The 12464-nt window shown below is 44.5% G+C and overlaps 1 protein-coding gene across 2 annotated transcripts in view; it reads right to left on the bottom strand.

Moving 5' to 3' along the window:
* Zfpm2 (zinc finger protein, FOG family member 2) overlaps positions 1-12464 on the bottom strand; it is a 399960-nt gene that overhangs the window by 305173 nt on the left and 82323 nt on the right. Inside the window, exon 2 of one of the 2 annotated variants that reach the window (XM_063257768.1) lies at positions 9984-10142. The exons of the other annotated variant lie outside the window; for it this stretch is intronic. Coding sequence (XP_063113838.1) covers positions 9984-10142 — 159 coding nt within the window. The remainder of the gene's footprint in view (positions 1-9983; positions 10143-12464) is intronic. 2 annotated transcript variants of the gene reach the window in all.

Below are 12464 nucleotides of genomic sequence, written 5' to 3'. Positions count from 1 at the left end.
AAGAACAGACTTGCCCAACAGTATTCTGAACTGTCATCTGTTAAACACTAATTAAACAACTGTGACATAAACTAACTCAGACAACGAGCACAGCTACCATTTATCTGGCAGTAACCGTGAATATACCATCCTCGCCCTGCGTTCGCTTCACAAATGATCGTGAGTCTCCTCGGGGAAGCTGAGCTCCTCTTAAAGGTCCTGACACCATGACCAGTGTCGCGGAGAACAGGCCTCGGTCCTCTCTGAACTGCGTTTCCGGAGGACCTATGCCATTGTGCTCAGCATCACTGCGCATTTTTGTAGAACTTGTGTTTTCCTAAGATTACCTGTGGGTTGAAGTCCTTGAGTAGACAGGGCCAGCAAGGGTCACGCACACAGGGTGCAAGGACCAAGTGAGCTGCACACCGCTGAGTGTGCAAACTCCAGTCATCCCTACCTTGCACACTTGTCTCTCTCATGGATGTGTTCACATTTCTGTCTTTATCATCCTGTCCTAAGGAAATGAGACCATGACGCATGCACACGCATGTGTGATGAAGCCAGGGCCTCCACGCTGAGCTGAATACTAGATCTTTTTTTCTGAATACTAGATCTATTTTTCAGAAAGAGCCTTGCTAACTGACCCAGGCTTTGCTTCAGGTTGTGAGCCCCTGCCTCAGCCTCCTACGGAGCCAGGCCCACGTGTGTGCACCACCGAGCCCAGCAACAACACACATGACATTATAGTCTTTCCCGGCTTCTAAACATACATGGACCTGCAGGACCACTGACCTGTGTCCACACTTACACAGCAGGAAAAGTGACACAGGTTCTTAGTGTGGGTCACTCACTTGGCCCCTAATCCTTGTGGAAGCAAATAGTTTATCCAAGACTCCAAATAGAGTGCTTGTGCTAATTCTATGGCAAGCACAGAAGTTACATCAATTCTCACTTGTAAACAGAGGGCAGTGTTTTGCATATCTGCGCCACAGATTCCCCCTGATAAAGGCAGGCCTCTGAGAACCCTCCCAGCCCTCCCTCCCTGGGCTGTCAGGAAGATCTCATCCCGCAGTTCCTTCCATCTGTGCCCGCGCCAGAGCTTGGGAAGATACGGTCTTGTCAGGCTTCAGAGCCGCTCCTGGTCTAATCTTCCTGCTTCTCCAGATCTTTGATAGGGAACCTGTTAGAATGCACTGCTTACTTTCCCGGTGCCTGTGTTTATCTCGCTTCTCCCCTCGCCATCTGTTGTACTGCATTTCCTTCAGAAAGTGAAAAGTTTTCACAGCACCCAGAGCTTTCCCTCCAAACAATGCCCTCTCCTCCTCCTCCTCCTCCTCCTTCCTTCCTTTCTCGGCTTTTATTTAGTCTTACTCTGTGTGAAGGTCAAAGTGCTCCAAAGAGTTCACTTTGCAAACATTTCTACCAGGCTGAAATGCCTATCCAAACAGTTCTGATGGATTCGTAAATATCCATGCCACTTGGGACCAGCTTCTGCTGGAGCAGCACAAGCTGGCTGGCCTGTGGTCATGCCCTGAGCCACTGTACCCACCAAGGGCACCCCGAGCACAGCCTAGAGGACCTCCTTTACTGCCCACCACCACAACAGTCATAACTGCTGGTTCGTACTCTTCACATGGCCTTTGTATTACAGCAAGATGCCAGCTCCACTTCTGGTAAACTCGGTTTTACCGACCAGGACTCCAGAGGAGTCAACAGACAGAAACATTCTAAGCACACTCTGAGCTTGTGTCTTTCGCCTTTCTGGTAATTTTTCACACTTCTTGTTCTCTACTGGAGCGTTTGCACTTATTTCTTGGTTTTCTACACATCTTTATTCTTGGCAGACAGAGCGCATCTGAGAAGCCCTTACTAAGGAACGCCAGGTTAAGAAATACCTTGGAAACAAGTGAGTTTTACACTTGCCATGTCCAGCCTTCCTCAGATATGTTGTCTCCTTGAACAAGAATTGTACAGTCATGGGCACAAAAAAACACCGGAATAATTTTTCTATGCTTACTAAATACCAAGGACTCAAGTTTGCATCTGGGATCTTCCTCTTCTAGTTTCCTGACCTTAGCCAGACTACCCAAACTCTGGAAGTCACAGGTGAAAATAACCACCACCCTGCAGGACGGAAAGTTGATTAGTGATGATCTGTCCCCAGCAAGACGCCTGATGCCCAGAGCAGGCAGCGGGTGAGAGCTGTGATTATCATTATTATAATTATTGTAAACAGCACACAGTCTCTGTGCCGTCTTTGGAATCTCATTGAACTACAAAAAAGAAGCTGAGACAGCAATTTGCAACCGTTATAGCATTATTGGGGCAACACACTCGGTTATTTTTACTTGACCTTTGAAGAACAACAAAAAAGAGACTGAGTTTACCCCATATAATTAAATTCATCATACCTCTGCTTTCTACATTTCCCACCACACGGGCTAAGTTTAGGCTTCCCGGAGATGAAGATTATCCCATCAGGTAATGGTGAGCAGGCGTGTAATGCTGCCTGTTGACTCCCATATGATTGCAAAAACATTGCACAAATTTTACACACTAACGGAAAATGTAAATTTAATGAGATCAGGAGCTCTGAAAACTGTATTTGATTTAAATTTACAAAATGCCAGTGTACAATCAAGAAAGTGTTTCTGTATCATTTGTGATGTTTAAAGGTAAAAGGAAAGGAGGAACACTTCCTTCCAAGAGACGTGTTTCCCACAGTGCTACCGTTTTAGCATAACTCCCACTGTGACCAACGGCCATATTCAGGGTTGGCAACCATGTTAATTCCATATGATTAAAATAAATCAGTTACCCAGGCATCCCGAACGCCATTCATACTTTTAATTTTCTTTGAAGTAGAAATCTAAATTAAGAGTTAGTAGATTAATAGCTAGCAAACATGAATGTAGATCCCTATTCAAATAACAACAGGAGCAAAATATAAATTGAAATAACATACCTTTAATTTAAAATACCTATTTATATAATTACAACTTGATCAAAACTATTTCTTTCAAGAAACAGGCTCTTTATTCAGTCCCAAACATTACCGATAAAATGAAATTAAAAGGAGCTTATAAACAAATTGTTCTCTTTTATATTGCTTGGCTAAGTTTAACAGTTGTTTAATTAATTCAATATCTAGATTAAAGGTAAAAAAGTAAATAAATAATGCAGATGTTTCCTAGTATCCAGATGCCTGTGTAAAACACCAGGAGAGCAAATCAATTCTTATTTTCCTTCTGACATTCAACATTATAAGGAAAACGAACCTCAGTAAGCCTTAGAGCTCAAAAATATGCTTGGCAATTTCAAAAAGTTTAAACACAGACCCAACAAAGCTAATGTCTCTAAACAGTAAAGTATTTTATATTAATTTAAAGTTTGCTTGTTTACTATGTTGCTGATGGAAAATAAAGATACAAATAAAACTAGCAGATTCTCCCAACACCTTATAAATCTTGGCGGATGCAAACTGAAATATACTTCATTACACTGTAAAATAATCTGAGGAACTGTCCAAGAATCGGGCTGTTACATATATTCCTGATTCCTAATGTGTTTTAAAATGACCTCCAGCCGAACACTCAGGTGAGATGTGGATGGTGGGCTCTCAGGCACAGCAATGACGGCGTCATTGCAGATGACATAAAACCAGTCTCTCTGCTCTGTCGAGACATTCGGGGACATGTCTGGGATCGCAGGTGAGGCAGGGGGGGACTTAGCTCTTTCACACAGAACGCTGGGTGACAACCAAAATCTGAACATGTTCTGGTTCTCCCAAACCCAGAAAATGCTGGCTTTCCCATAAGAACAGAGTGTGTTGAAATGGGCTCCTGTTTCCAGCAATTGTGGTTTTAAATGAAACGCAGTCTGATTCCCACCAAAACCTCTGTTGTGGAGATTTTAAGATCGCGCTAAAAAACCAACACGGAGGAGTCTCATAAGGGGATGTCTTTCCCATTCCCAATAAGAATGCAAGCACTACAACCCTAGTTTGTATCTTCGAATGACTTCTCGTTTTCCAATGCTGAGTAACTCAGGTAAGGAACACTAATGATTTTGAAATGTTTTCTTTAAAAAATGAAGTGGCACTGGGTCCAGGAAGGCAGAGGGTTTGCCAAGGAACACTGTTGTCGCATGTGGGTAGGGAGGGGAGGTGGCGGAGAAGGGAGCCGGGTCCTTGCCAGGCAAAGCTGGGGCCGCTCAATCAGCCCTATCAGCCCTCCATCAGTGTCTCCACTCCAGCCAAATCCAGAGGAAACACGGAGTCAAAGATTCAGGTCAATAAGCTTAGCGGCAATCTGCACAGCGGCTCCTCCAGCAAGGTAAAAACAAAGTCATATTGGCTTTTCTCACTGCTCTGTCTCTTTGAACTCCCCGCTCCCCAACACACCCTGAAAATGTCAATGTTATATGCAAGAATTTAAAGAGCTGAGCCGCTTAATCCCGTTAAGAAAAAAGGAGCAGAGTTGCCTGTGAAGATCTCCTTCCTCCTCAACTCAAAACGCTGAGGGTCAGGCAGGGCTGCCTAAGGAGGATGCTGGGTGCAGCTCCTCAACCCGAATGGCAGAAGGCAAAATCAGGGCACTGAAGGCAGGACCGGGAGGAACGGACCTCAGGTGCAAAGGGGTTCGTGACTGATCAGTAGGGCTTCTGAACCAAAACAATAATAATAATAAAAGAAAAGAAGAAAGTGGAGAAAAACAGCATGAACGAATAAAAACTGAGCCCACAACCAATCTCATAAAGGGCACCATGGAGCCAGAGGAAGCTCAGCAGCACAGCGCCTGCCTGGCCAGCGCGAGGTCATGAGTTTGATAACCAGTGCCCAAAACAGGCATAATGGCATCTGATTTCTCCTCCGGAAGAAGGATCTAGGGCACAGTGCTTGGGTTCTACCTTCATGTTTGGTGAGGGGTTTACAGGGATCAACACCAACCAGCCAGGCTCAGGCTTGTCACACACACAGTCCTGGCGCAAACAGCGCTTTTCCAAGGTGAAACCTTTATTCGTAAACAAAGCCACAGGATCACAGAGTGATGGGCAGTGGACGGGCAGTGGACGTGATCAGGGATGCTTGGTGCATCTGTCCTGCGCCCTGGGTGGTCCAGGGCCCTGGATGGTCCAGCGCGATGCTGCTCCTGGTTCTGAGAGCCACGCCTCCTGATCCTCACCTCTCTAATTCCAGGGCGTGGAAAGATACAGAAAACTCACGCCCAACTCTGCCACCTTGGAAAGGACAGATGACTCCTGGCACCCTCAGTGGCCCACGTGGCTGCCCTGGAACCCACATTAATGAGACACAGATGGAGCCTCCGCCAGGGCTTGGCTGAGGGACCTTTTAGGCCGCCCAGCCTGGCTGCAGGTCCAGCAGCTTCCCCAGGGCACCTGTTTCCACTTCCTGCTTTCTCCACACTTTTGGTCCCTGATCCCACGCAGACTGCACCCCAGCCACACTCCTCTCCCACCGCGCCTTCACGAAAAGCAGCATGCAGTCCCCTTCCCTCCTTTGCACACATGCCAAGCAGCAGGCCGCACAGGTGGGACTGCACGTGGTCACTCCCCAGCTCTCTGCCGTTCTCTTCTGGCTTCCTGCGACAGGAGCCCCAGGCCACCACTCCCTCGCCGCGCCCACTGTCCTTTACCAAGCAGCAGGTGTGACCGCGCAGCGTCTCTCCACCACCAAGCCCACTCTGGTCCTCTTCCCCGGCTCCAGGACCTGAGTGCGGTCTGGTGCTCTCTCTGCTCTCCTGTGATGGGAATTGACTCTGTCAGCGCCAGCCCAGCGCCAAGAGGGCCCAGCACCTACACCTCGCTCTGCCGGCCCAGTTTAGGGCCTATTTACTCTGACCTTTGGGTTCACATTCATGACTTCTGGGGCTACAGCTAAATCTAAGAATGCCTGACCCGGGATTTTTCTATTTTAAGGTCTCTTACATGGTCCTTTTTAAAGGATATTTAACATGGCCTTTCCCTTCACACACCACCTATGCCCACTCTTTTGGAGTGTGGTAAGAATGTCTAGCATCACATCTGATTTTGTGATTTTCATCACGACTGACAACCCTGATCTTTCCAGGCTGAAGACCCCCACTCTTGCCTGCCGCTAGTGTATGCATGCATAGTCCTGGGTGATTTGTCCAGTCATCCTGAAAATGCAGATACCAGTCCAAAAGTATGGTTTTCTGCCTTCTAAAATCAAGTCTGATGGCATCAGTTTCTCTTTTAGCCTAGTCAGGGATCAGGACTTCAGTGAATAATGTATACAGCCCTGGGTAACTCTCCTAGACAACAGTTTGGATGGTTCGAAGTCATCCAGGACGGGTTGTGTCGTTGGGGTTATTTTTTTCAATAGCACACATTTTGCTGGCTTACAGTGACATCCATCTGACCCTCTCTTCCTATGCACATATCCTGTGCTATTCTCCTGGAATGCTGCCCGAGACATGTTTATCTTACTTCCGTCAGTAGCAAACTTGAATATTTCAGGGAGGAAACCCCCTTCCAAAACAATCACAGAAAACCAGTTTTAGACCTGCTCCAGGACAACTCCACTGTGCAATTCACTGTTTTTGAGTTTCTGCAAGAATTGCGGACACATGAAAGGGTTCCTCCTGCTCCCAGGGACAGAACTAATACCGTGGCTCGGTTTCACTAGCTTGCTGAGTGCTGTGCGTGTGTAGTCCCTTGTGAAGTCTCATGCGGAAACCAGGAGAAAGAAAGACAGATTCACGGAAGCGAATAACTCAGCGCCCCAGGAAACCTGTAGCACTCAGGGACCCAGGCTTGATGTCTTCGTCATCTGTAAATTCAAGGAAATAATTCTTGCTTGTTTCCTTCCTCTCGGAGATACTGTGGAGGCAAGAGGCCAAGCAATCTAAACTTGTGAACAAAAGAAGATGATATAAATGGGAAGAACTGCTTTCTACTTCCCTAATTTTAAAAGAAAACTTCAGGGCACACAGTGAGCCTGTGGCAGCATCTTGTAAACATAGTCCATTTCTTTTTGAAGATGAAAAATAGGGACATGAAACGAGCAACTAATTAATGAACGTAAATGTCACGGGAAACATCAATAGAACTGCCACGTGCCATTTTAGGCCTGCAATTATTGCAAGAATATCTGTGGAATAGTGACATAAAATTAAGAATTTTATACACTAAAGCTAACATAAAATTCAGGCAAGCTCGTTTAGGTGCTTCTGCGGAAGCACAGTGCATTATGAGGGTGAGGTCATAGTTAACCATATGCTTTGTGGGAGGACCAGAAACTTTACTAATATTAATGAGTGCTTTGAGACTTGTAGGAAACATTTTCCATTCCGTAGAACATAGGCAATATCCATGCGGAGCCGATGTTATAATAAATAAGCACAGTCATTCTCAAATATCCTACAAAACAGAGAAGCTACACTTTGAACGCAAGTAAGAACTTTCATCTAATCATAAGCTCTGTGTTCGTGGATGTACAAGTAGAGACTTTCGTTTTCATTTAAAAAGGTACAGTAGCATGTGATAGTGTCAGACATAATTCACTTACTGAAGTACGCACAAAGATGTATAGTAGCTCTATGTGGATTTTCATTCTCCCCCACAAGTGTGGCGAAATATTCTGTTCAAAGAATTTAGACATTTTAGCCATGTTTTGTGGTGTGCCATTTTAAACTATCATTTTTGGTTGGTTGTCTTTTTTTTTGTTTTGTTTTGTTTTGTTTTTATCGGTACGGGGATCGAACTCACGACTCCCTACTTGCAAGGCAGGTGCTTATGCAGCTGAGCTAAATCCCCAGCCCTAAACTATCAGTTTTAATAAAAACATTTGATGTTTAAAATTTTTCATCAAACAGATACACTAACATAATCAGATTTCGGTGACAGGCTTTTAGACAAAGCAAGTCCAAATAATACAATTCATTTTCCTGTGTATATACTGACAAATTTTAAGTTGTCATCAGTGATTAAAAATGTACAAAAAGCAGCCTTCAGTCATAAGTCCTGGGTAAAAATGCTTCTCTTCAGATGAACATTTCTTGTATGCTCTTCCACTCATGATACTGTGAGCATTAACTATTTAAATATTTTTATTCTTTTAATTGCTAATTATCAACTCTACAACTGCTAATAAAACATAATTGTACATCACTGAGGCAAGTGTGAATTTCCATAGAATTATTAGTAGGTCCGCATTTTCCAGAGAGAAAATTTTCTCTTCCCATTGTAATCAACTTGAGTGAAAACCTGGTGGTGTCCTAGCAAGGGAGAGAAGGTACACAAAGAGCTTTCTTCCAACCTCTTCTGACAGCGCTTCATGGAAATCCCTGGTCTAACAGGCTGAAGAGCGAAAGAGTCATTTCTTTTCCCATTACACAGGCCACCATCATTTGAAAACAATTAGTATCAGCATTTACCCTGAAAATAAAAATTCTTATTCTCGCTAAGTTTCGAAGTAAATACCACAGAATTATTTTATAATACATGTGTTATGTATTTTTAATGTGGTCTCTATCACATTAAATATAATTTTGTGTACCTTTAACCTTTTTTAAAATTCCCAACTGTTTATCAAATAATATCCACTGAATACTATTTGCAATAATTGTCCTTCACCATCTTTTCTTGGTTCTTAAAGGCCTGTTGTTTGTTATTTATTATGAGTTAGGATTCCAACTACACGGGCTTTATTGTCCTAAGCCCACAGTTATTATCACCAGGAACACATCGCTGCAAGTTTATTTTCTGCTGAGAAACTACTGACGTAAGTAGCTCTCACTGAATATAAGCCCTCCTCAGTGAACTCTCAAAATTTAAAATGTATTTCATAACTCTCAAGACTGTCTCCTTATATGAATTAAACCGACAAGACTCGAGATTGGTGCAGTGACGCTTGTAAGCACAACAGCCAAACGAAACTGGCTGTTAGAGCCTCCTGTTCAGTGCAGTACCACAACACGAGGCAGGTGCTCCACCATGTGTGCTATACAATGTCTTTCCTGATAAAGAAAGGGAACAAGAGGTCTTCAAACATAAACTTAACAGCTCTCCGCGTTCAGCCAGCTCTTGCATGCCCTGCCACAGCTATGGATCATCACGAGATGGTTGTAGCACACGGAACGACTGAGCAAAATCTCCATCTGGCCTGAAACGTGAGTCAGCATGGCAAATGCCCCTTCTGTCCACTGTCCTCACTTTCGGCCAAGTCTCTGACACAGGAGACAGGACAGGTCTCCAGGCCTTCTCGCCATGCCCCGGAAAGCCCAAGGGAAGCAGCAGAAGCAGCTGTTCCACACCCAGGAAGGGACCTCCAGCCAGCTGAGACCACACGCTGGTGCGGAGGAACCGGGAGGTTCACTCATTGGCAGAGACCAGGCAATCAAATACAAATAAATCATCAAGAAGAATCGCAAGAAACCTTGGATTGACTTTTAGCAAAAGTGAGCAGACGCATATGCATATCACGCCCGGCAAGGACATAACGCTGGCCAGGCCGCGTGGCTCCCACTCGGGGTCCGGGACAACCCAAGCTACGGCTCAGGTGCTGCGTGGGGAGAATGCCAGAGAGTGACAGAGGACCCGCACGTTGGAAACATTGGTGATTTCCTTATTTTACAGTCCCTAGCAAGGACCTTCCTCAGTGTGGGGTCAAAGCCAGTATCTAGGCATTCAGCTTTCCAGTGCACCCCAGAACACTGGTGCCTGCTGCTGGGCTCTGCACACAACCGCACGCAGCAAATAGCTACGGATGGGATCAGCGGTAAACTTGGACCGCTCCAGCGGTACTGACCAATCAGCATGAAAGTATTTGCTGGAGGATAAGAACGGCCTCCTACTTAAACAGGATTGCTTCTTTTGCCCTCCAACACATCAGAATTATGCATGTGCTCTCAGACTGACGAACTGTATCTCAGACTTGGAGGGCTTTTTCTTTTGTACCCAATGGTATATTTTTAACACCCCCAAAGTGGATTCACAGATGACATCCAACCAGCAAGGATTACCTTTGTTACAAAAGTATTCCGCTTCTTCACAGCTCAGATTTCCAGGCCCAAATCCCGAGGGAAAGCTTTCCTCCAGTGGAAAGTCTCCTTTGGAGAGGACGTCCGTCTCCTCCGAGGGACATTCTTCCTCCTCATCCTCAACGGCGTCTTCAAGAGGCCCTTGAAAGAGAATCAGGGACACTGTACCAGACACATCCAAGAAGACAGCGACACAAAATCCTGCCATGAGGTCTTTGTGAGGCCAGCAGCGAGGGCAAGGGAAGCCGGGCAGCACCATAAAGACTCACCCAGGGAGCCACCACCTCCGCGCCACGGAAGTGCTGCCCTCACGGAGCGGCCGTGGGTACCCCACTCCCACCCCAAACTTAGTTTTTATTCTCTCCTAAAGAGCAAAAGTGTGTACTTTATGTTCATGTGTTAGAATTAACTGCCTGCTAAAGAGTACAAGTCTCTTTTACATTGTTGGACAATTTTACCTGAGATTTTAATAAAGATTTAAAGTAATTGAATGCAATTTAATTGAACTGAGATTTTAATAAAGTCTATACTTTTAAAAATCCATCTTAAGAGTGGATTCCAAGAAAAGATTTCATTATATGTGTTTGAGGCTTGAAGAAAAATTACATATTTCTCTCCCTGATGAAAGCATAACCCCATTCATAATTAATTGAATTTTTTCTGAAATGAAAAGTAGTTTTCTAATGAAAAAATGTAATTTGTATTTATGTGATACTTTTTCAGTAATAAAAATACAACTCCCCGGGAGAGAATGAGAGCAGAGCCTACATTAACGGGCCTATTCCGCTGAAAAGGAAGGGAGGGCTGGCGTTGTTCGGGGCCCTGAGGTGGACCGTGCAGGGACAGCGCGCTGCAGGTCCCTCACAGCCCTGGAGCGCGCTGGTCCCTGCTCCTCTCTGTAAGCGGAAGGCTGGCTGAGTCCTAAGGAAGCAATGCATGCGGCACTGGGCCCAAAGACACAGTCACGGAAACTGGTCCTGACTGTCCCTCCCGCCAGCAGGAAGGCCGGGAAGCCTCTACCTCCTGCTTCTTAGAAATGTGCCAAAGAGAAACCTCAGAAATGACCAGGACGGTGCACACCGTGAAGTTTTCACACACACTCCTGCACACGTAGACCTGGCACACACACGCTGCACGTATCCTGGGTTCTCCCAGGGCCGGTTCGCGGAGGACTGAGCCTCGCTACAGGTGTAGCGCTGGTTTCGTGGGTTTAAGCTAAGGAACACGCAAGCCAAAGATTCTCTCAGGGACTCTCTGTCCTTGTTAGGGCGAGACATGCCAGGATTCCACACACGCTGCTTCGCTCTGCCCTCTTCCATGGTCCGTCCGGATGCTCAAGGCCGGCCGAGGACCAGAGTCGGGGTACGCACAAATCACTCCACAGAGTCAAGGCTCTCACTCATTTTTAACCTTCTCTTCGCTATTTCAAAATGAAGATTGACAATCTCCCACTTTCTAACACAGTTATAGCAAACAGGCACAAAATAAAGTAGCAATAATATAACATATTACAATCCTTAAAATATTTATTTGATAATTTCAGAAGAGAGTTTTCATTACTAATTAATGAGAGTCTAATGCGGGCACAGAGAGAATATTTCCCTTTTTTTTCACTTTTCGAACCCCTTCATTACGGTAACGAGCTTGGTCAGAAGAAGACCCGCGAGCTGTCTGGTTTGCAGCTCACATGGGAGTTTGAAACAACGTCCTAATGTGATCTCTAAAATGACCCAGGGAAGTGGGGATTGGGCTGTTACTATTTTTAGTTTCCAAATCTGGAATGCAAAGTTTCAGGGCTTAGTTAACAGCAAAAGGTTACAAGCTAATAAATTAAAAACTGGATTTGCAAACTCAGTATTTTAACAGCATTTACTTATGTAGCCCTGTGCTATGAAAACCATTCTCTGGTCACTGCAAACCTATCCCTTCAGAAACAAGACCATAACACACAGCTAACATCACAAATACAAGGCACAGAAAATCATTAATCCATATTTACATCATTACATATTCACAGACGTTAACAAAGCTACACTAAAAATTGACAAATTCCTTTCTCGGATTATTGAAAGTGAACTGAAATAGGAGACTCTCACCTCCCCACCAAAAATGTGGAAGATCATCTTACAGACTTCCCAAAACTAAAATAATGAATTACTAACATTCACTATTCATATAACTTATACCCACAGTGGATCAATCTAAAAAGTAAACTCTTTAATGCCAACTACACAGAAATAACAATATATACTCCTTTAAGAATACAGTCTTTGAGAATCTATGCTCTGAGTTTTGTTAACAAAAAGTAAAGCTTCAATTGTAAAATAAATATTTGAAATGACTCAAATAAAATATGAAAAATAGAAATGTTTGCATATATTAGAGAGTACTATAGCAATAAAATTAACAGAACAAAATGTTTTCCTTTAAAAATGAAACTTTGAGCATATACAGTAACTATTT

Source organism: Cavia porcellus, unplaced genomic scaffold, assembly GCF_034190915.1.
Source record: "Cavia porcellus strain 051 isolate PalLab524CR breed Dunkin Hartley unplaced genomic scaffold, mCavPor4.1 scaffold_10, whole genome shotgun sequence".
Taxonomy (NCBI): domain Eukaryota; kingdom Metazoa; phylum Chordata; class Mammalia; order Rodentia; family Caviidae; genus Cavia; species Cavia porcellus.
Note: the sequence above shows the minus strand (reverse complement) of the source record. Positions and strands in the feature narration are given on the sequence as shown.